Here is a 27758-nt window from a genome sequence, read left to right as displayed (position 1 = left end):
TTACTGAGTTAGTGGCAGAGCCCTTTATTATGTTATAGTAATCTTTCATATACTATCTGGTTTCATTCATTCAAATATCCCATGTGCCCACTATATCTTTGAATTTTCAAAATAGATAATGAAATTGTCACCAAACACTATCTCTTTGTTTTCAATATTTATACCTCTTACTTATGTGACATCCAGAGCTCTGGTATTGTGCTTCAGCACAGTTATGAACAGTAGGGGTGAGAATATACATCTATGTGTAGTTTCTGATTCTAATGGAGCTGCTTCTAACCTTTCACATTTAAGTGTGTTTATTGTTTTAAGAATTGAAAGTTACTTTGATCTTCGTTTATACTGTGAATTCATCTTGGATTTCTTTAAAAGACTTTATCCATTGACATGATCTAGTCTTTTATTTCCTCTAATTTGTTAATATTACAATTACAATATTGTAATATTTCAGTTACAATTGAAAGGAGTTTCTAATGTTAAATCAAATTTTTATTCCTTACAAACTTCATTAAATTCACCACTCTATTGAGTATGCTAATAATCATCAGAAAAATTTTGAGTGGCATCCTACAATATATCTGACTTGTACTCCTCAAAAGTGTCAAAGTCACCAAAAATAATGAACGCTTGTGAAACTGTCACAGCCAAGAGTATCCTAAGGAGGCATGATGACTAAATGTAATGTGAGATCCTTCATGGGATCTTGAAATAGAAAAAGGACACTAGGTAAAAGGTAAGGAAATCTGAACAAAATGTGAATTTTTGTTAATAACATTGTAACAATGTTACTTCATTAATTATGACAAGGATACCATAATATAACATGTTAATAGAGGAAAATGAATGTGGAGCATATGGCAACTTATTGTACTACGTTTGCAAAATGTTTTGTAAATCTAAAACCATTCTAAAATAGACAAAAAACTGTACTTGAAAAATAACTAAATAAAATAAAAAAATAAAATTAAAAGTTTATTAAAAACTTTAAAAAGGGAAAATTTAAGAGACTAGATAAAAATATGTGTGAAAAAACCTACAGCAAACAATCTACTTATATCAGGAAAAGTTGAAAGCTTTTAAGTGGAAATTGAGAACTAGAAAAGGATACCTGCTATCACCAATTCTATTTAATATTTTGATAAAAATACTACCCAGTGCAATAATGAAAACAGGAAAATAAGAAACAAAGCTGCCATAATAGATGATTAGATTGTTTGTGAAGAAAATTCAAAAGAGCTAAAGTTAAACTATTGAATCAATGACAGTGCATATAAAGGTTGCTGGGTTTAACATTAATATACAAAAGGTAAACTTTGTTTTAACAGCAACAAAGAGTGTGAAAGTAAAAGTAAACAAAATGTGCCCTGGCCGATGTGGCTCAGCGGATTGAGCGCTGGCCTGTGAATCCAAAGGTCACTGGTTCGATTTCCAGTCATGGCACCTGCCTGGGTTGCTGGCAAGGTCCCCAGTAGGGGGCATGTGAGAGGCAACTACACATTGATGCTTCTCTCCCTCTCTTTCTCTGTCCCTTTCCCTCTCTAAAAAATAAAAAATAAATAAAATTTTAAAAAAGAAAGTGAACAAAATGTAATCTGTAACATATAATACCAAAATATGAAGAATAATTTTAGCCAAAGAACATTTAATAACTTAAATAACTTAAATGTAAAAATGTTATTTAGATAAATTAATGAAGTTGTACATAAATATAAAATATAATATAATCATGGATGTGAAGAATCAATACTGTGAACGTTAGTTCTTCCCAAAAGTAATCTATAGATTGACTGCAATTCCAATAAAAAGTACAAAACATTTTGTGGGTGAATGTATGTATTTATGGACATTTGTGTATACAACACAACACAGTGTTTTAAAAATTTAAATTAATATCAATTAGGCCAGTGCACTCTTGAGCTATTAGAAGATAAGAGAAGCTATGCTACTAGATAAGAATTGTCAAAATGCTACAGTAAGCAAGTTTTTGGTATGAATGTGTGGGTTAACAAATAGACTGATAGAACTGAATAGAGTCCTGAAATAGACATGCTTATATGTGGACCCTTGCTTTATGAAAAAGGTGAAATTTCAGGCCAGTGGGGAAAGGACTTTAATTAATGACAGTTAAACAACTGGAAATCCATAAAGAAAACAAAATACAATTGAAGCTCTCCTTTCACTACACAAAAAAATCAACTACAGATGGATTAAAGACCTGCTTTTTAAATTTTTATAAAAATGATCAACCATACATATAAGTATACAGAATAGTAAAATGAACCTTCATATATTCTATCATCTAGAGCAGAGGTTTTCAACTTTTTTCATCGCATGGCACATGTAAACTACTTACTAAAATTCTGCAGTTGAAAATCGCTGATCTGGGTCAAGGAGAGCATGAATAATGCTGAAGGGGAAAGGACTGGAAGAAACTGGGGATATTGGTGGGATCAGTAACAAAAAGGATGAAGATGATATAAATTGAGGAGGATAGAAAATAGTAGCTCTTTCTCCTCCTTTGTCTCCAACACTGATGGCCTTGCTGCTTTCATGGACCTTCGTTTTCAAAGAGTAGGACCTGGTACTTAGCCATGGCTTGGGAGAAAGCTACCTGGGCCATGAATCTGCTCATTTCATCTCCCACCACACTCACATTTGCGATTACCTCTGGAGCTTTGGAGAGTATGTCTTGATGTACCTGTAGATGTATGACTTGACAGTATGATTCCAGAGACTCATGACAAGGGGGTGTTTTGCTCTGGAGATATCCTGAAGATACTGCTGTCCTGCAGAAAATCCTTTATGTAGATCCCCACCACTGGGGCTTGGGTTACTTAATTAAGGAGAAACAGAGGGGTCTCTTTCCTTCCTGAGGTCAGAGGTACCTTAAATGGTGAGAGGATTCCACAGAGTGATTCCACAGTGGTCAAGGAGCTTCCTGACATGTCAGTGGAAGGCTTCCTCCTCTAGCACATGAACTACCACCAATCTGGGCAGGATGTATCATGGAATTGTCTTAATAAAGTCCATGCACCATCAAAATGGGATTTGAATCTCCTGATTTAGAAAGGCTGCAGTCTCATTCTCTGAATGAAATTTGGGTTACCCATAAATAGGGTCACAAGTTTGTTGGCTGAGAGGTCCCCACAGGAGGAAAGAGTCCATGCCATCTCATCTACCCATTGGGAGTTGCTAGCTTAGAAATGGCCCACCCCTGTCTCTGGTCCATACATTTATTTTCAGCTGTTCCCACCATTGACAGGAGTCTCAGAAGAATTCAGAAAACCTGAGATTCCAAAAGAAGTTTACTTGTAGTTTTGCAGAGATTTCACTAAAGGATTGGGGCATCTTCAGGTCCACTTTGTCCAGTACCAACTCAGCTATAGTAGGACTTGCTTTCCTCCTCAATTTTGGTTCTAGTGTTTCAAACTCAGTTAGCTTCTCCTTGTAGCTAGAACTAGGTGCTAAATCTTCAGTGCTAAAGGTAGAAAGCTCAGGTAAGAAAGGTCTTATCCCAAACCTGGAAACAGCTAGGGGCTTGGTTTCAGCTCTTGGCCCCATGACCTCTGGAATTTTGGTAGTGCAGATGTTTGAAATAGTAAAGTACTGTCTTTCCTTTTCCTGGGAGGAACGGATGAGGGGAATGATTGCTTGCCTTAGGCTCCTATTGAACACTGAACCCATACCCACACACCATGAAGGTGTGAGCTTTAGCTAGTGCAACTGCTCCAGATGTGAGTAGTGGTGATTGGCTCATAGTGGCTGGAAGGACAAATTGCAAGATACAGTTCCCCGCCCCCCAAACCAGAAAGCCCTCCTTCAAGAATGGCAGACACTCTCAGTGATGAATGGCAGCATTTTGGTATTTTAATGTAATTTGCTGACTCATGTGTCAAAGTTAAAGGTGAGAAGTCTACAACAAAAGAACCAATGAGTACCTCTGACTGGGAAGAGGAGCAAGTAACTTCCCTGCAAAGATCACCTGTCCTTATAGTTGGGTTGGGCTATAAGTCCTAGTTAATGTGTTGTGAATGTGAGTTATGTGTGTCCTTTCCAACCACTGCAATGTTTAACCCCCTTCCCACTTTCTCTTCCCCCTGTTACAAAGATTGGAGAAGCTTCACATGTAACATATCAATTGAAGCCTGTGTCCGTATGTCCCTAAGTGGCTACAGGAAGCAGAAATTTCCTTGATGACCTGCAGTGGACACAGAGTGTGAGGGAAAAAAAGATGTTTTTGGGTTAATCCTGGGATTTCAGGTCCCTTACTGGGGACCTGGCCTGCAAGCCAGGCATATGCCCTGACTGGGAATCAAACCAGCGGCCCTTTGCTTCACAGTCTGGCGCTCAGTCTACTGAGCTACACCAGCCAGGGTAAGATAGAGCTTGCAGTGGTGCACCATGCCTAGAGTGAGAATGGGCTGGCTAGTTTGTCAGGGACTGGAAAAAGAGAGGACTGGAAGAGGCACCCAGATGAAGAGGGTCTTGCCCAATAGAAATAGGGTATTCCAGGCAGAAGTAGGGTTGGGGTCCATTACCTCCAATAAATTTTAACCTCTATTTTCATAATGTGATATTAAAGGGAGACTTTGTAACAAGATGATTTATAATTAAAATTTAGAAATCTAGAGTTGAGGATTCAGAAATGCATCTTGTTGTAAGTCTTAGCCTTGCTATTGGAAGAGCTCATATTCAACTTCTGGCACTTGTTCACTGTGCAGTCTCTGAGCTGCTTCCAGACCACCAGACAGAAACTTCTTTGAGTCACATGATGAGTAGGTCCTTATCTCCTTTTGCTCTTAAACCTATCAGTATACTGTAATTAAGGTTATTAAAAAATAAAACACACTTGCCTTAATTCTGTATACCTTACTAATTTCCTTGAGATTCTGATCAAGAGGAGTTTGGGAGAGACCTAGACTGAGTAAGTAGCACCATAGCAGTACAAGGGGCCCCTGAGAGGCCCTGTCATGGCTTAGAGGAAGCTAGGCCAATGTAGGAGGCTGGAAAGAGAGGCCTTCTTGAAAGCTTGGAGTGATTGTGGCAAGAGCTCTTTCACCCTCGGAATTATGGAAGCCATAAAGGGGGAGGGATACCACATCCTCCTTCTCTCACCCTATACCTTAGGGTACTTGTACAATACCCTGAGTGGGTAGTAAGTGACAGTTGGAACACTCAAGGTGTACAGGCTCCACCTGGGGTCACAGGTCATGTTCAGACTTGCTGACTTGTCAGAGAGAACTTAACCAGCAGAAAAAAACTCAGCAGATAGGGATTATATCCTAAGAATCCTAAAACATCAATATCAAAGAACCTATGCACCACAATGTTCATAGCAGCACAATTTACAATAGCCAAGAGTTGGAAGCAACCTAGGTGCCCATCAGTAAATGAATGGATCAAAAAATTGTGGTACATATACACAATGGAATTCTATGCAGCAGAGAGAAAGAAGGAGCTACTACCTTTTACAACAACATGGATGGAACTGGAAAGCATTATGCTGAGTGAAATAGGCCAGGTGCTGAAAGACAAATACCATATGATATCACCTTTAACAGAAAGCTAAACAACAAAACAAACAAGCAAGCAGAAAAAAAAAAACAAAGACACTGAAATAGAGAACAAGGGGACAGTGACCAGAGGGGGAGAAGGAAGGGAGGTTAAGGGGAAAAAGGGGGAGGGATTTGGAGGAAAAAATAGGAAGGACACAGGGATGAGAACTAAGGGGGGTGGAAATGGGAGGGAGGTGGGGAGCAAGGGGCGGGGGAGGCTGGGATGGGAAAAATAAACAAAAAACTGTACTTGAAAAATAACTAAATAAAATTAATTATAAAAAAATAAAATTAAAAAAAAACCTCAGCAGATAATAGAAGGCTCCAAATATACTGTGACAACTGCCCTTGCCCCAACTGCATTTTCTCCTTCTGTATGTACATGTGACAACACCAGCTCCCCCATCCAATGGGAAGATCAGCAAAGCAGCCCCTGCAAGGTGTGAATGCACAGCTCTCTCTTGGCCTCCTTTGGTTACAAAAGGGATCACGGAGGAGCCATTAGGTTAGGAGTCCTGTTGTAACTGCAAGGTCTCCATCAAAAGGTACTTGGAGGTGGGTGCTCTGACAAATGTGGGCTGCAGCAAGAACCTTAGCACCATCAGCATGGTGTTTTAATGTGACCCCGCAAACTTTTAAAAACCTGAACATGATGCCCTCATCCCTCCTTCACAGGGCTTTCTTGATCTCTATTCTGCACACCCACATGGGCAAAGATTTTTTAAATGTTTTTCATGAAGACCCCTCTGATGGAAATAAATGTGGACACATTTTGGCACCAAAATGGCTTTCTATGTCTTAAAATATTTTGTTTCAAATGGCTTGTGCAAAAATGGAAACTAATTTCAAATGTGATATGATCATTTCCCATCTGTTTGAAAACCATAGATTCAAATGTCCCGGGGTATGAGGAGGGCAATACCCAAAGCCAGGGGCAGGGAAGGTGAAGGTGAGCAATGGAAGCCAGAAGTTTCCTGTGCTCAGACAAAGCTCCCTACCAACTCAACAGAGAAGAAACACAATGACCCATAGCATATTTGCCATTATATATATTTATTTCCTTCTTTTGGCTATTTACAAAACTTTATTTCAGCATATTTTTCAGAAGCATAATTTTATGTTTCTTCATGTTATCCTTCTTTGAAGTCAGAACTGGCCTTTTTCATGCAATAATTTACATTTAATATGAACAAAGGGCACCAGTTATTTTGTGGGGTCTTTGCTGCTCTGCACCCTTTTGTGGGTCAGGCCATCCAGGGCAGAGGGGTCTTGTTCCTCCTCCTTTCTTGGTGCTTGTTGCCTGGGCCCAGCACCTGTCCTGGAAACATACATGCGTGTGTGTGTGTAATTTTACTTTATTCCATCTGCCTCCAGAATGACACTGCCTTGGCTGCCTTTTGAAGATTCTTTGGCACTGTGGTCAGTTGCACCACACCTGGTCACCTTCAATTCTGCTGATGACCATTGACTCCAGGGACACAATATGGCAAGATGGTCGGCGCAAAGTCTCACACATGTTGAATCAGCAAAGGTGAATCTGACCAACTGGGGCTATTTCATAATTGAAACATATGAGAGAGACACTATAACACCCTCCCCCTCCCAACCATGAAAACCCAACACTGATAATAAAGATTTCATATTGATCACAAGACACTATACAACAAACACGAACACACTGCACTTTGTAAGACAAATCACAATTTCCTTTGATGTGCAGCACCACAGTAGGGTACCATGCAGGTGGATAACTTAGCAAATGCATTCATTAGTTAATAGTTCAGAGGATTAGCTCTTTTATGTACAGAATAAGTATTGGCCACAGTCTCAGCAAAACAGCTCTAAATATGCAAAGAATTTGGAGCCTTGCTATTAACAAGATGACATGGATTGTAAGAATACATTTGACAAGCTCTGGTATGACCCAACAGATCATCTGTTATCTCTGCAAAGGCACCCCACAATGGCAGGTGAAATGGGCAAGAATTTGGTAGGAAACATGTCACATGTCCCTACAACAAAATGACACTTTGGAGAAATAGAATCTTTCCCATAGTAGTGACGTAGAGGGGATTCTAGGGAGAAAGTTAATATGATAGTCCATGTGAGGAAAAGAAAGGGAAGGTGGGTAGAGGAGTAAAGTGGAGGTTGCTCCATCTCACACTCAGCAACACTCTTCCCTCTTCCACAACTCCAAATATCACCACAAGCACTCTCTGATTGGCTGGGGCTGACAAAGGTTCCATGGGCTGAACCCCAAGAGTGCCTTGTTAGATGCTCTGGACTTCCAGAGTTACTTGGTGTGAGGTGTGGAGTGGGAGGGGATATAGGCAGCCAGTTAGAAGAGGGTATGCCTGTACCACTGGGGACAGCTGAGGAGGGAGCTCAATGGCAATGCTGAAGACAGACATACATAGAACATGACAAGAGAAGATCTGGCAATTTTCAGGCTAAAATGGTCAACTACATGGTAAATTCAGAAGGTTCAATTTTCTTAAAAGGTGTCATTGCCAGACCTCCACCTCACCTTGACACTTAACCTCACACAGCATGAGTTGCAGTAGAGTTCAACACATTGCAGCACATTAGGGCAAGATATTCTTTTTAAGGTATACTAATATATCTAGCTACATGGATCTATAAGATATTTACAACTGGCCTCTGTACCCTTCTTCAGGGTTTGAGGTCTTCCTGTGCATTGCTGCCAGACATATCTTAAAACCCCTTTTTTGTCCCCTACTGCTCCAGTCTCTTTCACTAGTATGACCTCACCCTAAATGAGCTGCTTACCTCCTACAGGGGTCATAGGCCTTCCAGGATCCTGGAAACCCAAACCCAAACCAATCAACCAATGTTTAAACTTTTGTGTAGTCATTGTAGGAGCTTCATATGTAGGGTCATTGCTTTCCCTCCAACCTGGATCTCTCTGTGAGGGGTGTCCAAAAAGAAGCAATCTTAAACATTTCCATGGCAACTTTCTTGTTCTTATCTGTCTTACAAGGTTTGTTGGTGTATGTGTGCATACAAGTATAAATGCATGTGATTGTGTTTGTGAACATACATACATGTGGCAGTGTTTGTGCATGTCTGTGTATATATGTATATACTGATGAAGGTGAGTGCCCAATGTGTGTATGCATGTATATGTGACGGTGTAGGGCTCTGTGGGTGTGAACATGTAGGAGGCTATATTTATATGATGCCTTTATAGAAAAGAAGAGAAGAGATGACAAGCTGGGCTGAACTAGGCAGTCAGTCCTTGGCGCTCTTTGTACTTCTCTCCTTGGTCGGACTTCTCACCCCTTTGACTATCTCTTTCCTTGGAGGAGGTGAAAAGGGAAGTTCCTAATCTAAGGCTGAAGTTCAGCCAACAGCCATCCCAGGGTGACTACTAAAGCGCCCCTGCCCTGAATGGGCCCACCACCACAGTCCATGCCTGCAGCCATCTCCCAGGCACCTTTGGTTCTCTGCATCCGGTTGCTAGCAGCCAATTCCCTGGGCCATTTCCTCACATCACCCACCTGCTTGGGGCTGCCTCCAAGGTCAGGCTTACAAGGTGATTGGAATAAAGGGATGAGTTATAAAGGCAGTAATATAACCATCTCTCCAGTTCTTTAGCTTTCTATATAATACTTCTGTTCTCAATGCATCTTCAAGGCATCCAAAACATGTCCTTCCAGGACAATGCAAACTGCTCTTCACTACCAGTTCACCCCACCATTGAGAATTCCTACCTCAAGGCACTAAATTATCACTTCCTAGGACTCTAGGACTACATTCACTTCTTCTGTGTCTTCTATCCAGGAGATAGCACAGATGGGTGCAGGGAGAAAGACAGGAGTGGATGGGGACCGGGAGATGCTGCTCCTTGGAATAGGAATTGAATGAAACAGTTAATCAGCCTAGCCAAAGAGCTCCCTCCTCCTTCTGTGGGAACAGGCCAAGGGAATTCTGGTGGTTCTAGAAGAGCCGGCAATAAGAAATACATATGCTTTCAGGTGTATTTCCCTTCATACCCATTCAAATCAGATAAATAAACATAGGTATGCACACATGCACTTGGACACCCAAATTACACCCATGTGTATATGCACAAGCACACACATACATAACTCAAAAGTTTACACACTCTTTCATAGGGGTGTGCACAAGCATATATGTATCCACACATTGTTATATATACACTCTTAAACGCACCAATAAAGATTTACACTGATATACATATAGCTATATAGCTTCTTAATAGTTGTATGTGCACACAGAACCACCTTGACGCACACACACACACCCTGGTATACACAGAAACACAGTGAAAAGAGGAGGTGGCTGAGGAGTTTCAGGGCAGGCTGCCTAGGGAGAAAGGAGGCCCATAGGCTGAGTGCTTGGCAAATCTTGTTCCCTTATGGCCTCCATCAATGAGGTGGAGTTGCTTGGCAAGTTGGAGCACAAGCTAATTTCTAGTTCCCTTAGGAGCTCCACTGTGTGGGCAGTGACTATATTCCTTATGTTCGGTTCACACTGGTCACCAGCCTCTTCCTGCAGACATGCTCCAGGTGTTATAGAATTAGGTCTGGTGCATGGTAGAACCTTACTGAGCACCCCATTTTTAAAGGGGAGGGGAGAAAAAGGGAGCTCCTCAATTGGGAGAGTTAAGAGGACAAGAAGGAAGAGTAAGTGGGGTGGCTCTATCACTCACTGGCTATACATCCTCAAGCTCCATTTTTTCCCTCTTGGAACACTGAGGAGAATGTGCTTTGCCTTCCCTGGCTCACAGGGCCTCTGTGAGGGTCTGACAATGTGATGGATCAGTGAGCTCATTGACACTATGCACTGAACAAATAGAAAGGATTAGTATAGAGATTCACGACAGTTGTTCATTTGCTATTCTAGATCAGATGGTGAAGTAGCATGTCAGAACTTTTCTAACCCTAGTCTTGTTTCACCAAGTGCTTGCTCTGACTAGTGATCAACTCAACATCTGACCTATACGAATATACTAAACTACCCATTGCCAAGAGTTCTGAAGCAGAGATATAGACAGGAGAAGTTTCAATCATCCAAAGATGCCAGTTCAATTTGGATAATCTCCAAACCGACATCACTCACCCTCTGCAAGCTCCTGCAAGAAAAATGCTCTCACTTATCCTGACATCTTGCTATCACCTTGACTACCCACCTCCATTTCACTCCCAACCCTGTGCTACAACAACACACTCTCAAAATACAACAGACGAATAGTGGAGAAAGTCACTTTCAAAATTCAATTTCCCTAGAGCTAGTCCCTTGGCACTTCCAAGCCAGAGCTGCCCACCTCTCGTGCATCCTAGCCCAATCAAGCTTGACTTTCTTCCCTAAAACTATAAGCAGTAGGTGAGCAAGGATCATAATCCCTAGCAGGAAAAAAGAAAAAAAGTAATGAAAAAATTAACACTTCAGGGGGACAGAACAGCCCCCAGAAATGTTTGTGTGCAAGGCTCAGCTCCTTCTACCCCTCAATCTGGCTCCTCTCTGTCCTCTCCACATTTCCAGGGGCTTTTCTGTGCTGATTAGATGTTAAAAGTCTTTGAAAAGGTGACAGTCTTCTAACAGAAAAGGAGAATCAGTGAGTTATTTACTCTCCACTCCTCCTCAATCCCTTTCCTTCAAGCCAGAACACATTCTTTCCAACTACTCTCCACCTCATGTTTATAGAGAAAAAGGGATAACTGATTTGACTGCCCAAATAACCTAAAATAAAACAAAGAAAAGAAGGCAAAATAAAACCAAAAGAAACTGTGAAAAGAGCACAGCACAGTGTTCCTACTGCTCTGGGGCAGTATGAGACTAAATGGCATTGTATGGCCAGTAAACAACATTGAACACCACAAAGGCGATAGGAAAGATGATCCGGGACCACTTATCAACCTTAGAGACGTAGTCAGGGTCAAAGAGATCATACAAAAACCTTTCACTGAAGGAGTACCCAGGGCTTGGGGGGCAACTATCACCAGACTCTGAATTACTGTCCTCGTCTTGATCAAAGCCCATGAAATTGTCACCATCACGGCTCCAGGTAGTGTCATTATCAGGTTGGAATTGCATCCTAAGGTCAGGGTAGCCACATTCAACTTTGACATCATCAGGCATGATAAGGAACTCCTCAGATCTTCTAGGTATCTTACCAGGGTTGCAGCATGCTTCTGGCACACACCTCTGGTTGTAGACATGCAGGGCCTGCTCTGAGGTGCAGGAGAGATCATTCAGGCTTTCTCTGATGGCCAGCCAGGACTGGCCTGAGAAAGAAGACAGTGAGCTGAGGCTTTCTGAGGTGGCCATTGGGGCCTGCTCTGGGATAAAGGTCAAAGAGTTGAGGCTTTCTGGGCTTGCCTGGCAAGCCTGCAGTGATCTAGAGGGAGGAGAGCCACTTTCATCTTTGATGTTAACATGATCACCCTTTGAGGAGACAGTAGATAGACTCAAGAAGTCAGCAGACTCAAATCCTACATGTATAAGCACTTTTGGGGAGGGAGGAGGGACTGGTCCTTCTTCATCAGCACTTGTAATGTGATTGTTGATCTCTTCCACTGACAGAATCTCCTCTTCCTGGGGTCTCTGGTGCACATGGGGCTGAGGAACAGGACCAAGAGGCTGTTAGCATGTAAGAGAAGTCCCTGGTGGCTGCCAAACATGTGTTACCCTGGGGCAGCTGCTCCCTCTGGAGTGTTGTGGGGTAGACAAAGACAAAGGTTCTTCAGGCAAGTGAGATTGGGTTCCCGGTGCAGGAAGGGGTGGTGCTCGACATTAAGGTAACACCAGCAGCAAAAGCCTCAGCATGGCTTTGGGAGTCAGAAGATCAAGGGGTAGGCCAGCCACTATGGTGTCTCTTTCTTTCAGCCTACTTGTGCTCCCTTTCCCTCTGGCTTCATTTCTTGCCCTTGGAAGCATGCTAAGCAGACCGGATTTGAAGGCCAAAGGTCTGGGTAAATCTAGCCCTGCCACTCACTAGCCTTGTGACTTTGGACAATGACTCAACTTATAGAGGATGATAAAATTTTCTATGTCTTTGTTATCTGGTATGTGTATGTGTATATTACAGGACTTACTAAAAATGTGAAAGGGTCAAGCGCTAAGCTTAGGCTAAAGAAGTATTCAAGCTGATTATTAGTCAAAATATCAAACCTGCAGACTCAGTACCTGGTAGCAATAGCGGTTCATAATTCTTCGGGCTCTCCTATGTTGCCTATGACGGCGCCGAGTTCCTCCTCGGCTGTAGAAAAGATAGTTGATGAAGACATATTCTAGCAAGGACAGGAACACGAAGAAGAAGCATGCAACCATATAGATGTCGATGGCCTTGATACAAGAAAATTGGGGGAGTTTATCCCGCAGATGTGAATTGATGGCGTTCAGGATGAGCATTGAGGTCAGACCTATAAACAACATGGCACAGGTGATTGAAGTTCTTGGCAAGCCATTGGGCCCACATCATACAGAAAGGTAGCAAAGACCAATCTAGGTGGAGAGGGCTCTAAGCAAAAAAGTCCTTCAGTTCTCTAGGCCTCAGGGCCTTTGCCTTTTGTTCCTGCTGCCCTATCTTTACACCCAGCCTGTGCTTTGATGGTTCAGTGATGGCCCATTGCTCTTAGGATCAAGTTAAAAATCTCCAGCTTTGGTTTCACAGTGATTTACATCCTCAGCCCCATTTTGCCCTATAATGGCCCTTTCCCCTTTGGCCTTCTAGCCCATAGGCATTTCTTTATTCCCTCAATACTGAGGTCAAGTCCCTAGAAGGTTTTGTGAATCCTAAAATATTACAGGAATATAAAGTTTTAGTGTAGCATGTGCTCCTAAGGAAGGAGGCTGAGGAGTCTGCTTCAAAGATGGTGAGGGAGAAACTAGACAGGGATCTGAGACACTATTCTTCAGGGTGGGGCTAGATAAACTTAGGAGCTGATTTCTTAGGCCCCTCCATGGTACTGCTCAGAAACCTTTGATCCTTCCCACTGTTTAGTCATGAAATCCCAACTGCTTGAACTGTATTTTTAAGGTCTTCCCAAGTCATCCCAGGCTTTTTTTTCCTGCTAGTTTCTCCACTTCCCCAGCTCCTGCCATAAGTACTCTATAATTCAGCCACCTTTTAGGGCCCCTGTGTCTTTAGTCAAGCTATTTCCTCTTTTAGGGAATGTCAAGTCTTGTGTCTCTGTCTCCTACAAGACTTGAAAACCCAGTATGTGTAACACTTTCCTGGTGCAGTTTTAGCCAAGACCTGGGTCACTTCCTTCTGGACTCCACTACCATCTGCATACACATTCCACTAGATATTCATTGAATGCAGCTTTTCTGGAAGCTGTCTGCTGCCTAGTAGGGCATTTTGATATGTTGCTTAATCACTGTTGTATTGTATTTCTGATTTGTATTTATGACTTGCCCATTCATTTATGTATTCAGAAAATAATGAATTCTGGTACTTTGGGCCCAACATAATGAAGATCCCAGCCCTGATTTTTTTCACACCTGTCTCCAGGGTTGGTCTCCTTCCTGAGGATTGGCTAAGTACCTGTACAAATGCCTGTTGGGTAGGACCCATCTTGTTTCCTTTCCTGTGCAGTCATACACTATTCCTAGAACTTTTCCCTTGTTCTCAACTTTTTTTCTGAGTGAGATGGTCCAAGTGCCTCTCTGGGATTGGGGGCCAGGGAGGATAGTACCTACCCACTGTCACCCTGGTTACAGAGAATTTATAGTTCATCCAAAATGTTATCCAAGAGCCAGTGGTGATGAGGACAGTAGGCCAATAGATTTGTACAAGGTAGCTGAGAATTCCCCTCTGGACCAGAAACCGCAGTATCAGTCGTACATAGGAACCTGGCAGGGAGACATACTGATATCAGGGTGGAAAGGTTAAGGGGATCTTCAGGGTAATGTAGAGAATGGAGGAAGAGAAACCAATGGGCAGTTCAGCCTCTAATATTCCAGCCTGAGCAGTCCGCCAAACTGACCACATTTGCTGCCATTAGGCCATTGGCAATGGCATGTGTCAGTAGACTGCTATGGCAGAGCAAGCCTGCTTTCTCCTCCTTCCTTGCTCCATGTCAACTGACGTTTTGAAATTGGAAAGACATGATGTGTTTCAAAGCTGCAAAGAGTTGGAGGGTGAGGGGCTGGCCCTGAAAGGAGGCCTATTTTTATCAACAAGAGCATGAATCTTTTACACCTGTAGAGTGTTAAATATGACCAAGTGCTTCCACACCCATTTCCTTATTTATAGAGGGTAAGCAACTGGGACTTTATGAAGGGATTTTTGGAAGCTTCCAGAAGCAGAAGGAAATAATAAAGGAGGCAGTGCAGAGTGCAGACGTCTCAGGCAGAGGTCTCAAGGAGTTTACTAGGGTACAATAAAAAGACAAGATACAGGAGACGAAAAAGGGGTCACACCCACCTGTGTAGAAGCGTTCCTGTTTGCTAGTTACTGTCTTTCCCAGGAGGGTGAACTGAGGGATGTGTAGCTTCTCAGTCCCCTGGACGGCATTATCATCGCCTTCCCAGTATAACATGATGTCTTCAACTGTGTAGCCATCTGGGAGATGGAGAGAAACAGAGTCAGTCAATCTCAGAAAACAGGCATAGGCAGATTTCACATCAGAGCAGTCTGTGGAATCCAAAAGATGGTCAGAACCTGCACTTTTAGGGCTTCCTTTGTGTTATGCTGACTCTGAGCATGGACAAGTGAGGCACTTGGAAAGAAAATGGTCAGTTTGGAGATTTTTAGCCAGGAAGAAAAGCCCAGCAAAGATATGCGCTCCTACTCACTAGCTGGTGCACAATTTCCCAATATCGGGGTATGATTTCCCCATGGGACTATTTACACTTTAGAGGCCACCTTCTCCCAGATGCCAAATCTATCTAATCTATCTATCATCTATCTATCTATCTATCTATCTATCTATCTATCTATCTATCTACCTATCTATTTATCTATCTAGTAGAAGAGAAAGGGAGAGGGAGGGAGTAGGGGAGATATGCCATCCCTCTCACTATCAAGTCTGTCTGGTTTCCTTATGGTCACAACCACAGGTAGGGAAGAAGGGGCCATAGGAGATAGACGTACAGCTCTCCACCTCCAGCTTGCAGGTCTGCTTGTCCAGAGGGAAATTCTGCAGATTCATAGAACAAGCTGCTGTGGTAGTGAGTCTGCAAAGAAAAAGCAAAAGGAAGGAAAAAGTGAATCTAGCCCAGTTGAGCAACCATTCCCGAGAACACTGCAGGGGTGAAAAGAAAGAGTTATCCCAAGGACTGACCCATCCCAACACTTTCCTATACTGACTGCATTAGAACTGGGCCCTCCTTCTCTCTCTCCATCTCTTCTTTTTTCCTTCCTTCCTTTCTAGAGGAAATCTGAGTTGCAGTTGTGTAGGGAGGAGAGAGGAAAATTTTATGTGACAAAGAAACCAAGAGATCTGGCAGGACTTGAACAAAGAACCCATGTGTGGCATGTCAGGACATCTCAGGATGTCAGAAAGAAAAGGGCCCTTGAGGAAACTGAATACAGAGAAAGAAAGATGGCTTTATTGATGAAGAAGCAGTAAGGCTGTCAAAAGCAGCTCCACATCTGCTGTGCAGTGGTCATGTGCAGTCCTCAGGTATGGATGTGAGCAGTGTCCCAGGCCCATCTTTGGCCATGGAAGCTGCTCCTGCCCCACAGTGCTCTCATCTCTGTGTATCTGCCTATGAGGGTACTGTAAACTAGCACAATGCCAGTGAGTATAACTGGATAGGAGGGATTAGCCTATCTGAGATGGGCCATGAAGTGTTGGACAGGGACCCAATATAAGCTGCCATGTGTTGGGTTTGTGGCAGGAATCTGAGGAGGGGTCTTGGAGAAGCTAGGGAAATGGGAGGAGTTACTGGTGCAAAGAGGGTAATTTTAAAAGCTCTCTGCAGCCTCAGCTGGGTGGCTCTGCCCCACCCCTTATTCTGCCCTCCCCATCTGTTAACCCCAGCCTAGTGCCTTTCAACCCTTGAAGTGATTTCCATTTTGCACAGTGGGTATGGTGTGTATGTGTGTCCCTTCTGTGAATCCTCCATGCAGCAGTAATCAGTTCAGGCTCCCTTTAAGTGAAACAAGTGTGACCACTGTCCTGTTCCCTGTAAGCTTTGTTGTTCTCCAGCTCCAGTGCCTTGGTCCATGGGAAAGTGGATGGAGAAGGATGAGGGAAACAAGAGACAGAGCAGGAGCATCCTAGAGAAAGAGAGACCCAGAGATAGAGCTGAACCTTGGCAGCTACCTCTTGGAGAAATTTTCTGAGCTAAATTTCTCTGTCATGCTTGTCTTAAGAGATGGTTTGTAAGAGATGATGCTGTGAGGAGAGCCATGGTAGCTATCTGCTATGCTATAAATAGGTCAGTGAGGAGTTCCAGCATGCACACATTCTGTGTGTAAAGGGCTATAGACAACAGACCCATACTGCACACCCCTGGGCCCCTACATGATGCAAATATGAGCAGTGGCAGAGATCAGTCTCCCTCCCTCATTGCATGGGCTTCAGAATTTATGTCTCTTTCCCTCACTTCATGGGGGAGGAAAGAAACAAAGATAAATAACAGAATGTATTAAGTGCTAAGGCAGAGGGAGAGCTCTTCCAGTTGAGAGAATCAAGAAAGAGTTTTTGACAAAGAGGCATTTCAGTTAGCAATTTAATGATGGCCAAGATTTAGAGTCACAGAAAGGGCCTTTCCAGACAGAAGTAACAGCAGAAGCCAGGCTGTGGGGACAGAACAGCCAACGATGTGTGTAGGAAACTGGGTAGGATGAGTGAGAGAACAATGCAAGACAGGTTTGAAAAGCAATGGGATCCTCTGTGTGTACCTTAGAGTGCATTCATGTGTTTCTCAGTGGGATGAAGGAAACCTGCCAGGAGGGTCCTTAAGCCCATGGGGAACTCACCGGAGGCCATACTGAACTGTTCCATCTGGGTGAAGCTGAAACATCCGATTTTCCACAGTCATTTCATGCACAAAGGCATCCTTGCTATTTAGAAAGTAGCAGTCAGGGACCCACAACTTCTCAAGCATCCGATAGTCCAGAGTCAGGTTCAGGTTAGTTTCATAGTATGCTAAACGTGGATCTTTCCAGGTCTGATGAAAAAATACCGTGATAGTATAGTCCTAGGGAGAGAGAGGTAAATCTCAATTGTAATCGAGGTTGTCCAGCTCCCTGTTTTCAGATAGTGTGTGTATGTATGCAGGTTTAAGAAATACATTAAAACTACAGTGAGTAATAAAACATATGTAAGCATGTTAAATGTCAGCTATTTTTTAATTGTTGTTCAATTACACTTGTTCCCATTTTCCCTCATTATTCTGCCTCACCCTACCCACCCCCACCTCCCACATTCAATCCTCCTCCACCCTGTTGTCTTTGTCCATGGGTCCTTTATACATGTTCCTTGACTTGACCCTTCCCCTTCTTTCCCCTCTTATCTCCCTCCCCTCTGGTCACTGTCAGTTTGTTCTATATTTCCTTCCATAACTCTGATTATATTTTGCTCACTTGTTTTGTTGATTAGGTTCCACTTAAAGGTGAGATCATATGGTATTTGTCCCTCACTGACTGGCTTATTACACTTAGCATAATGCTCTCCAGTTCCATCCACACTTTTGCAAAGGGTAGGAGCTCTTTCTTTCTCTCTGCTGCATAGTATTCCATTGTGTAAATGTGCCACAGTTTTTTGATCCATTCATTTACTGATGGGCACCTAGGCTGCTTCCAGCACTTGGCTATTATGAATAACACTGTTATGAACATTAAGGTGCATAGGTTCTTTTGAATTGGTGTTTCAGGGTTCTTAGGGTATAATCCCAGCAATGGAATAATAAAATGAACCTCTGGTAATTAAAATTCAGGTTAAGTAATAGAACATTACCAAGAACTTTCAAGCTTCAATGCATCTGTCCCAGAACATATTTCCCACACTTCCCAGCAGTAACCATTTAAATCTTATATTTAAATGACAATTCCCTTGCTTTTTGTTAAGAGTTTACTGTTTATGCATCTATTTCCAGGAAACATATTGCTTAGTTGAACCTATTTTAAGATTTTTTTCTCAATGGAATCATCCTATGTATATTCATAATTTTCTTTCATTCAACATTGTATTTGTGATATTCATTCAGGCTGATGTATGTAAATAAATTTGTTCACTTGCACTGCCTGAATGTTAGATAATATTTCCTTATGTAAATATACTATGTACATTATTGTGTGAACACACTGCTCATACCAAAATCATAATAAGAACTATGAAGTGAAAGTTCCATGTTACACCCCCCTCCAAGAGCAGGTGGAAGTTTCCAACTGGTGTGTCCAACTTTTGATTTTTGTCAGTCTGGTAGATGTGTAATAGGGTCTCATTGTGGTCTTATTTTGCATTTCACTGATTGATAAAAAATTCAAGCATCTTTTCATTTGTTTGTCTGCTACTTGATTATCTTCACAAAAGTAAAGTTTCTGTTCAAATGTTCTGATCATTTTATTTGTTTTTTAATATTCTTATTAATCCACAGGAATTATGTATATTTCCCATATCAGCCCTTTGTGTTGCAAATACCTTAGTCCACTCTGACTTATCATTTCACATTTGGTAGACTGGTTTTGTTTGTTTTATAAAAGATAAGTTCCAGAAGGTTTGGCTAAACAGAATTTTAATTTAGTTGAAGTTATCAGTGTTTATTTTTATGTTTGTGTTTCCTGTGTTTCTTTTAAAGTTGTTAGCTACCATAAAGGTGCAGAGTCAGTGTCCTATATTATCTTTTAGAAACTTTATAAGCCTTTTAGGTCTAGAATCTATCTGGGTTTATTCATTTTTTATTCCATGTGGTTTCAGTTTCCAAAACCTACTGTGTTTTTCCATGTGAGCTCTGTTGCAGTTCAGAACAACTGGAGTTGGCTTATGACCCTGCCCCTTGTCCCATGTAATTTCTCCCCAGTCTTATGGATGGAGTTGACACACTTACCATAGTCATTTCTGAGATATGGTCAATGCTGGAGATATACATAGATATTCCCACAGGCACAGGAGCACCTACAATACAGGAAGATGACTATTACATGCAGGGTAGGTAAAGGGTAAGAGTGTGGACTCCAGAGCCAGGCTGCCTGAGTTTGAACCCCATTTTTGACACTTGCTAGCTGTGTGACCTTAAATAAGTTACCTAACCTCTCTGAGTCTTAGTTCCCTCATGGGTAAAATGGGGATCATTTATAGCACTGATCTCATAGTTAATGCAGGCCAAGTACTTAAAGCAGGGCCTGGCCCTTGACACACTAAAAGGAAGAAATTAGGGCAATATAAACAGAAAATTAGATGATGAAGCATTCTAGTTATAAATGTTTTCCTGATTGGAACTTAGGAGCAATGAAGCCCAAAACAAGAGCTAAGATTTTGGGTGTATATGAGCATATTTGTGTGAGTGCATGTGGATGTCTGTATTTGTGGCAATGTGTTTTTGTGTGAATGAGTGTGTGAGCTGTATACATGAGTTTGTGAGCATGTTCACATATATGAGTCAAAATGTGTTTATGTGTAGGCGAATGTGTCAGTGTGTATATAAGTGTATGTTAGCATGTCTGTGTGTGAAAGAATGCATGAGTATGATTGTGTCTTTCAGTAATAAATGTGAGCATATGTACAAGTGTGCAGGCATGTTGTGTGAGAGTGAATCTATGAGTGGGTTCATGTGTAAATGAATATGTGAACATTTCTGCATTTGTGACCTTGTCTGTGAGCAAATTTTTATGTTCATGCATGGGAGCATGTTTGCATGTGAGTGAATGCGTGACCATGTACATACATGAGTAGACAGGAGCATGTCTGCATGTATGGTTATTTAAATATTAAATATTTTAATGTTTTTGAGGGAGTGGATGTGTCAGCAACTCCATAAGTGTATTCACGTGGATATGTGAGTGAGGATATGTTTGTTTATGAGCCAGTGAGTCTATGAGCACCTTTATGGGTGAGTGAATGTGTGACCACGTGCATGCATTAGAGTGTACTGTACGGGAGTGAATATGTGGGTTGTCTGTGTAACCCTGTTCATGTGTTAGAATATTTGTCAGCATGCCATGTGTGAGCAAATACATGGTTATGTCTGTGTGTGTAAAATTGTGTTTACATGAGTATATGTGAGTATGTTTGTGTTGAGTTGATGTGTCTGTGTGTTCGTATGCATGAACATGCTCATGTGTGTCTGTGTATGAGCATGTTATGTGCATGTTTGAGGGAATGTGTGCGTGCTTGTGTGAACATTTTTGCATATGTGAGTTGACTGGTGTTTATGTGATTGAATGTTTGGGAATGTAAGTAAACTTATGAGAGTGTGACTGTATGTGTTTGTGTGAGTGAGCATGTTCATTATTGAATATGTGAATGTGTTTGTGTGTGGCCTTGTTCATATGCAAGAGATCAGTGCAATAAGTGATCACACTTATACACTCAGACTCCTCACATATATGTGAGTATATGTAAGCATGTTTATGTACTTGAGCGAATATGAGCATGTCTGTGTGAGTATGTGTGTCTGTGTGTGACTAAATGTGTGACCACGCCAACATGAAAGTGATGCGGCGAACATATTCACATGTGTTAGCATGTTACGGTGCAGGTATGAACGAAATAGGAACATGTTAACATGTATGTGCAAACTGGTAAACATGTGGACATGTTTGTATGTATGAATGTTTGTATATGAGTAAATGCATGAGCCTATTTGTGTGCAAGCGTGTTAATGTGGGAGTGTGTGTATTTGAATGCATAAGTTCCTAAATGTGAATGTCTAAGCATGTGTGTAAATTTGTGAGTGTGATTGTGGATGTAAGCATGTATGTGTGTGTAAATGTGTGAGCATATATGAATTGTAAGCATGTGCATATGAGTGATGTCAGTGTGTACATATGTGTGAGTAAATCTATGAGTGTGTTGAAGGGTGTTTGTGTATATTAATGTGTGTGATTGAGTGTGTGTGTTTTGTCTCCTGGCTTTCTTTATCAGGCCTAGGTGTGAGTGCTGCCCACTCAAATGTGAACAGGGATGTGAAAATATGTACTAAACTATAAAGTGCTGTGGAAAAACACATTTTTATTGTTTCCTTGTTTGCTTAAAGCTACCTTCACCCGACTCCACAGCTAAGCCATTATTCTATGTGCATTACACCACACTACTGCTATGGAAACATGCATGATACTTGCAATTCAGCCTGCTGGCTTCACTGCAGGCTGACTGCCCCAGAAGCTGAGCACCAAAGTGGGAAATGTGTAATTCCTATCCCACTGCTTCAAAAAGCAAAGTGCTATTGGGAATGAGTATGAATGGCAGCTGAGAAGTCAATGGGCTTCTGTGTGAGGGCATAGCCCAGACTCCAGCATTCAGGATTATTGTTAATAATCTCTAGCAAAATGTTCTGTAGTGACAGAGGTTTCTAGAAACAAAGTTGTTTATTATAGCCTTTCAGGTTTCCTATATGCCTTCAAAGGATGAAGGCTGTTTTAGGCAGGTATCAAGCCTCAGAGAGTCCAGGCAGCCATCCCCTCATCACCTCACTGTACTGTCAGATTTCTCATCCTAAACCATTAGTGCCACTCAAGCAACCCTAACCCTTAAAGAGCATAGCCCTGTCCAAGGGCTCCCAAGTTAAAGCAGCAAGTGGGAGCTGAAATGCAGTCACCAAGCCATGTGTCCTGACTCAAGGATGTAGTTTGGGAGAAGGAGACCAGGGACCTTTTTTAAGTTTATCAACATAGAGGGGGATACCTTATGTGCTAGCAGGGGTTCAAGATTAGAGCTTAGCTAAAGTATTCCACATCCCTGAAAACATAACATAAGGGAGCAAGAAGCTTCCAGATAAAGTGTCTAAATGCTCTCTCTGGGTTGATGGCTTCAGCCCCATATCCCATTGCTGTCCCTCCTCGTGGGCTCAGGAAGTCAGGAAAAGTAGGAGTGGGTAACCACTTCCCTCCCCTGGGAAATCATGCTGCCCTACCTCCTCTTTCTCCCTAGAATCCATCAGAATGCCAGAGGAAGAAAAATAAATAAAGAATGATGATGATGTCCAATTTGTTCCTTCACTCCACACCTATATAATACCAGGTGCTGGGCTAGATGAAGTCCTCAGGGATTTGCCTTTGGCAACACTGTGGAGTCTACTTCTCTTGCCCAGAAAGAAGCAACTTTGTTAACTTTCCCTGGCTCCTCCTCCTCCTCTTCTCAAAGGCATACTATGGCTCCCTATTGAAGCTGACCACAATTAGGTGTGGACTCTGCATGTGGCCTTGAAACCCAGATTTCACCTCAGGCACAGAAGGGAATCTGACTGTCTAGTGGGAGGCTTTATAGGTTGTCCTGGGTTCCCCCAACCCTGAATCCCCTGACCCAACTATCCCACTGATTGCTTCCCCCCACAATATAACAGCCCTAGACCTAGAGCCTATAGTGTATCCTTCTGTGTAAATGCTAGGTCCTGTGTTGTCCTGGTCCTCTTACCTTTATCTACTGTTTCGCCAAATCAGGGACCCATCTTTTCTCATATGGTGCAGTCTGCATGCTTATAAGCTTAGTGTAACCCAAAAGGCTAGGCATCGGATATAAACAAATCCTAATTAGCTCAAAGTATGGTTGTCAGGCGCCTTGGAAATATTGTGAACAAGCCATACCTGACAATCCTCAGAGGTTGGACCTTGCCCCTGCTCCCTCCCCCTGGCCCTGAGTGCTTTCAGAGATGGCATCTTGAAACAGTTTGGTATACTTAAATGACTTTTGATCAGCCTTTGCTGAGAAACAAGAGAACAAGGAAAAGAGAAAATGTGGTAGCTACTCCCTTGACACCCACTGGTGTTTGGTGTGACTGATTCAAAACCAGTTGTCATGCAATGCGATGCTGACTGTGCCCTAACACGTGAATTCCCATAGTGAAAGAGCTTGCCCTCTGCTCTCTCCACTCCTGCTTCCCCGTCCCAGTGCACACTCACCTTGGATCCTGGGGCTGCACCTTCTGTCCTCATGGAAGGAGCACACAGCAAAGGGGTCATTAGTGAAGTCTCCATGCTCTAAGGTTAGCCCAGGGTGACCAGGTTTATTTTCAAGGTGCCTTCCTAGGCAAATCACAGCTGCACCCAAGCACTGCCCCCACCACCCACCCTGCACGGTCTACTACAAGGGAGAGTCCCCACAGTTGTGTGCCCTTTATTGTGGAGGCATTGTATATTCAAAAGACCTCTCTTCATATGTATAAATGTGACCCATTAGCATTTATTAACCCACTTGCAGTGTGAGGGGTCTACTTCTACCACCTGTAAGAAGTAGAGTGCTCTCTCTGACTTAGCTGCTCTGTTTTTTAGCTCCTTCTCTGTTCCTTTGAGAAGAAATGTGACTAACCTGTATTTAATGCACCCTTTCTTTTATTTTTCCTTGGTTTAGGTTCCTGGGCCAGAGGATATTACTCCTGTTCTGTGGGTTTCCTGTAGCTTAAAGGCCTGGTGATCTAGGTCAGTTGCCCTTTCCAAGGTGACAGATTAAGTAGAGATATAGGGAGAAAATGATATATTGGCTTCCCAGAGGTTCACTTTCCTTGTCATTTCTTATCTCTGCACTTGAGATCTGAGCACTAGGCTAAGGAGTTTGGATTTTATTTGGCAGTTAAATAAAGGCATCAAAAGTTCTTGTGGTGAGCCCTGGTCAGGCAGTTCAGTTAGTGCCATTCAGATATGCCAGGTTGTAGGTTCAGTCCCTGGTTAGGGAACTTAGAAGAAACAACCAATGAATGCATAGATAAGTGGAATTGAAGCAAATCAATGTTTCTCTCTCTCTCTCTTTCTCTTCTCTTTAAATTAAAATGTTCCTGAAATGATCAGGCTGGATTTATAAAAATCACACTGCTTGCAGTGTGCTAAATGAAATGAAGTTGGTGGGAGCTAAAGGTTTGGGGAGTTGGGGAAGAGGCAGCAAGGCAAGACAAAGAAGACCATGCCCTTAGTTTTGAACTAGCTGAATAGGGAGAGTATCCAGGGTGTGCTCAAGTAGAAGATTTTGTGCCTTCCCCATATATGGGGCAGAAGACTGAGAAGTTGGAGAAGCATGGCCTGTGTTTTGTCTGACAAACCCGTTTCTGGGGTTAGCATTTTTCAGCCACAGCAGGAAGTGTGCTTCAACTGTGCTCTATGCCATTGTAATAAAATATATGCGTGTGGTGGTGGTGGGCAGAAGTCCTCTTGCATAAGAAGGTAGAGAAGTGGGGAAAATTCCAAGGGTAGAGCAAAAGGCCTGCAGTTCTTTCAGTAAGTCTCAACAGGGAAGAGATATTAAGTGTTGAGCTAGATGAGTGCCACTGATCAGCTTACTAAGTGGGGCTGGCTTATTGTATCTCAGCTCTGTTTCACCTAACATGAAGGTTTCCAGTGTCTGGATGTGACTTACCTCCAAAATTTGGTCTCAGACGGGCATCATATTTCAATAACACCCTGTCCAAAATCTTGTGAACCACAGCTTCATTTGCACAATTTTTGCTAAAATAGAGAAGTAATCAGTAAATGTCATGTTGCTTCTCAGAGAACAAAGACCAAAGAACATGCCAGGTGTCAACTTGCCAGGGCCTTCCCTTCTACACACATGCAGACATGTACAGTCATACATGTATGCAGCTCTCCCTGCTCCCCTCCCTCCCCACAGTGAGTCAGCCAGAAGAAAAGCAGTGACGCAGACTCCTCTTTCCCGCTCCTGACGCAGAGTCCTCTTTCCCCCTCCCTCTCCATAGCTTTCATCCAGAGGATGGGGCACACAGATTGGATCCCTGTTACCAGGCAGGATTCTGGGTGGGGAAGAGAGGAGCCTGTAGGAGATGTGGAGAGAGGATGGAGTAGGGAGGTAGAAGCCCTCAGATAAATGCATTACTTCAACTCCATAAGGAGCCCCACCTTAACGCCAGCCTGGATACAGCTTTCTGGGTTGGTGGGAATCCTCCCAGGGACACCTAATTGCCCCAGGAAATGTCATATTCTACCCTCAGTGCCCTCTTGAGCTCAGCCAACCAGTTTACATTTTCCAGCTCAGTCATATTCCTCCCATCTAGGCTAGGACTGGGCATTTTGTTATCACATCTATGTGAACCTTCTTTTTGTACACCTGTTTTTAAGACTTGGCCTATAGCATATGACACAGAGACAGGGTCTGGCTAATGCAGCCAGATTTATGACCCTCACCCAACAAAACCATTTCGGATTCTTGAGGCTCAGGTCTGCCTTCAAAAAGACTTGTATTCTGAGAGCAGGTATCTCTCTGGCTAAGCATACGCTTCCAGCTTAGATGTGTTTGGGGTGAACATATGTAAATGAACCTAGCTCAGTCCCACAAAGCTGGCCTTTCCAGAAGTCTCTGATGTGCTCACCCAATTCACCTTTGGTTGGTTTCCCCAAGAGGAATTTGTGAATTAGAAAAGTCCTGGGTGTCTGACTATTAGAATTTTTGATGCAATGACCAGGGAATGTCAGCCCCTATAAATCTCAGTGTGTGTGTGTGTGTGTGTGTGTGTGTGTGTGAGAGAGAGAGAGAGAGAGAGAGAGAGAGAGCATGTTCAGTAACACAGTCTGGTATGTTGGGTGGGGGGTGAGGCCATTGCAGAGTTGTCTGCTGAAACCTTTCCCAACTACCCCCCCTTTTTTCTGAATACATGTTCATTTCTGGTTTGCCATTAAAAATTATTTCCAATAACCTTTAATGACAAAATTTCATTTTGTATCATATTAAAGTGGACAGACAAATTATTCCAGAATTAAAGTAATGCATGCCCACCTGTTTAGGACCACACATTACCTATATGCCCCACTCAGGTTTCTTGGCCACTGCAAATACACATTTCTGTTTGATCTACATGTAAAGGCTGACTGTTTAATACCTCTTCACATATTTGCATACCCAAACAAACTTGAAATCAAACACAGGGAAAAAAAAACACTGAATCTTTTAATGTTTTCACAGGAGTATGTACAAAAGTGCATCTGTCTTAGACCATCTAGTTATACCTTTATACAGACACCGATCGCATTGTCTGAGCTCCTGTGAGGTCGAGTCAATCATTTCTGTCTGCGGCATCAGAAAAGCTCCTCTTTGCTCAACATGCACACTCAAGAACACACACGCGCGCCTCAGGGAACAGACTAAAATGCGCACTCAAACAGGTGTCTCTACCGTCTATATTTTGAGAATTGCCCATCACCCTGTACTATGTACATCCCAATCCCACAGATGCCAAAAGACGTGACTGGGAAAAAGCTTCCCATAGTCTTAGTCCCTGGGGATGGATGGAAGACCCTGGGGTGAGGGCATCCTCTCCCCACCCCAGGGCTTCAGTTTGGGCACACGCAGGGCTCTGTCAGGTACTACAGAAACAGGTGGGCTCTAGCAGAGGCTTCTATTTCAATCGGTCACCCCCACTCCCACCTAACTCCCCTCTGAGGACCGGCAGGCAGGGCCCAAGCGCCAGAGCTCTTGCTATCCTGGGTCCAAGTCTCCTCCAGCCCGCTCTGTCCAAGAGACTTGACGTTGCCCGCCTGACACTCTTGCCACCCTGCCCGCCCTGGTGGCATTGGCTTACCAATTAAAGACGTTCTGGACGACTTCAGGCACAGTAGAGGAGAGCTCAAAGTGGAATTCAGGGAGAGGAGTAGTGTTGTGGCCCTCTGAGAGCCAGGTCCTGATGAGAAGCAGGAGCACGGCGGCTCGAAGCATCCCTCGGATTCCCATGGCAGCAGAGCTCTGGCGGCCGGAGAGCGCAAGAGAGCCAACTGCCACCAGGGACAGGGAGGGAGTGGGGACGGTGCAGTGCGAGAGGAAGCTCGGTGCTCGCTAAGAGTCGCCTTTATGGAAAAAGTAACGAGTGTACTGGGAGCAGGGATGGAGGGAGGAGCAGCCCCCGCAGCTCTGCGGCAAGCAGCGCCCCTCGGACGCGCCTGGCAGCAGAGATGGAGCCCTCCTCCGCCCGCTTCTGACTGCGACTGGGCACCCAGCTGGAAGCTCAACTGGCTCCGCCCACTCAGACGGCTGGGCCGAACCAATCCAGCAAGCTCCTGGAGCTGCACTAAAAGGCGCGCACTCTTGCTTCCGCCCGCAGCTTGCGCGCCACCGGGCATCACCCCCTTCCCCCGCCCCTCAGGCCTCTGCAGTCATCCCCAGGCCAGCC

The 27758-nt window shown here is 43.2% G+C and overlaps 1 protein-coding gene across 1 annotated transcript; it reads right to left on the bottom strand.

Annotated features, from left to right (window-relative positions):
• Nucleotides 1–6628: 6628 nt before the first annotated feature.
• On the bottom strand, nucleotides 6629–27557 carry GABRQ (gamma-aminobutyric acid type A receptor subunit theta). Its single transcript, XM_037133334.2, has 9 exons — nucleotides 27174–27557; nucleotides 25001–25089; nucleotides 19548–19615; nucleotides 17479–17699; nucleotides 15643–15725; nucleotides 14974–15111; nucleotides 14247–14399; nucleotides 12729–12964; nucleotides 6629–12161 (listed from the first exon to the last, which is right to left on the bottom strand). Exons 1-9 carry the CDS (start codon nucleotides 27320–27322, stop codon nucleotides 11379–11381), a joined length of 1920 nt encoding a protein of 639 aa, XP_036989229.1. The 5' UTR covers nucleotides 27323–27557; the 3' UTR covers nucleotides 6629–11378.
• Between the last annotated feature and the right edge of the window lie 201 nt (nucleotides 27558–27758).

The sequence above is a fragment of the Artibeus jamaicensis genome, unplaced genomic scaffold (assembly GCF_021234435.1).
Source record: "Artibeus jamaicensis isolate MK-2021 breed Jamaican fruit bat unplaced genomic scaffold, CSHL_Jam_final contig_554, whole genome shotgun sequence".
Lineage (NCBI taxonomy): Eukaryota > Metazoa > Chordata > Mammalia > Chiroptera > Phyllostomidae > Artibeus > Artibeus jamaicensis.
The sequence above is the reverse complement of the archived record's forward strand: the minus strand, read 5'-3'. Positions and strand labels throughout refer to the sequence as shown.

Bases quoted from the DNA above. Each gene is read 5' to 3' on its own strand.
- GABRQ (XM_037133334.2), bottom strand. From the start codon at position 27,322: ATGGGAATCCGAGGGATGCTTCGAGCCGCCGTGCTCCTGCTTCTCATC. The intron at 25,090-27,173 runs GTAAGCCAATGC...TCTCTATTTTAG, and splicing joins GTCCAGAACGTCTTTAATTG to CAAAAATTGTGCAAATGAAG. The intron at 12,162-12,728 runs GTACTGAGTCTG...CCTGTTCCTCAG, and splicing joins TGAACCGCTATTGCTACCAG to CCCCATGTGCACCAGAGACC.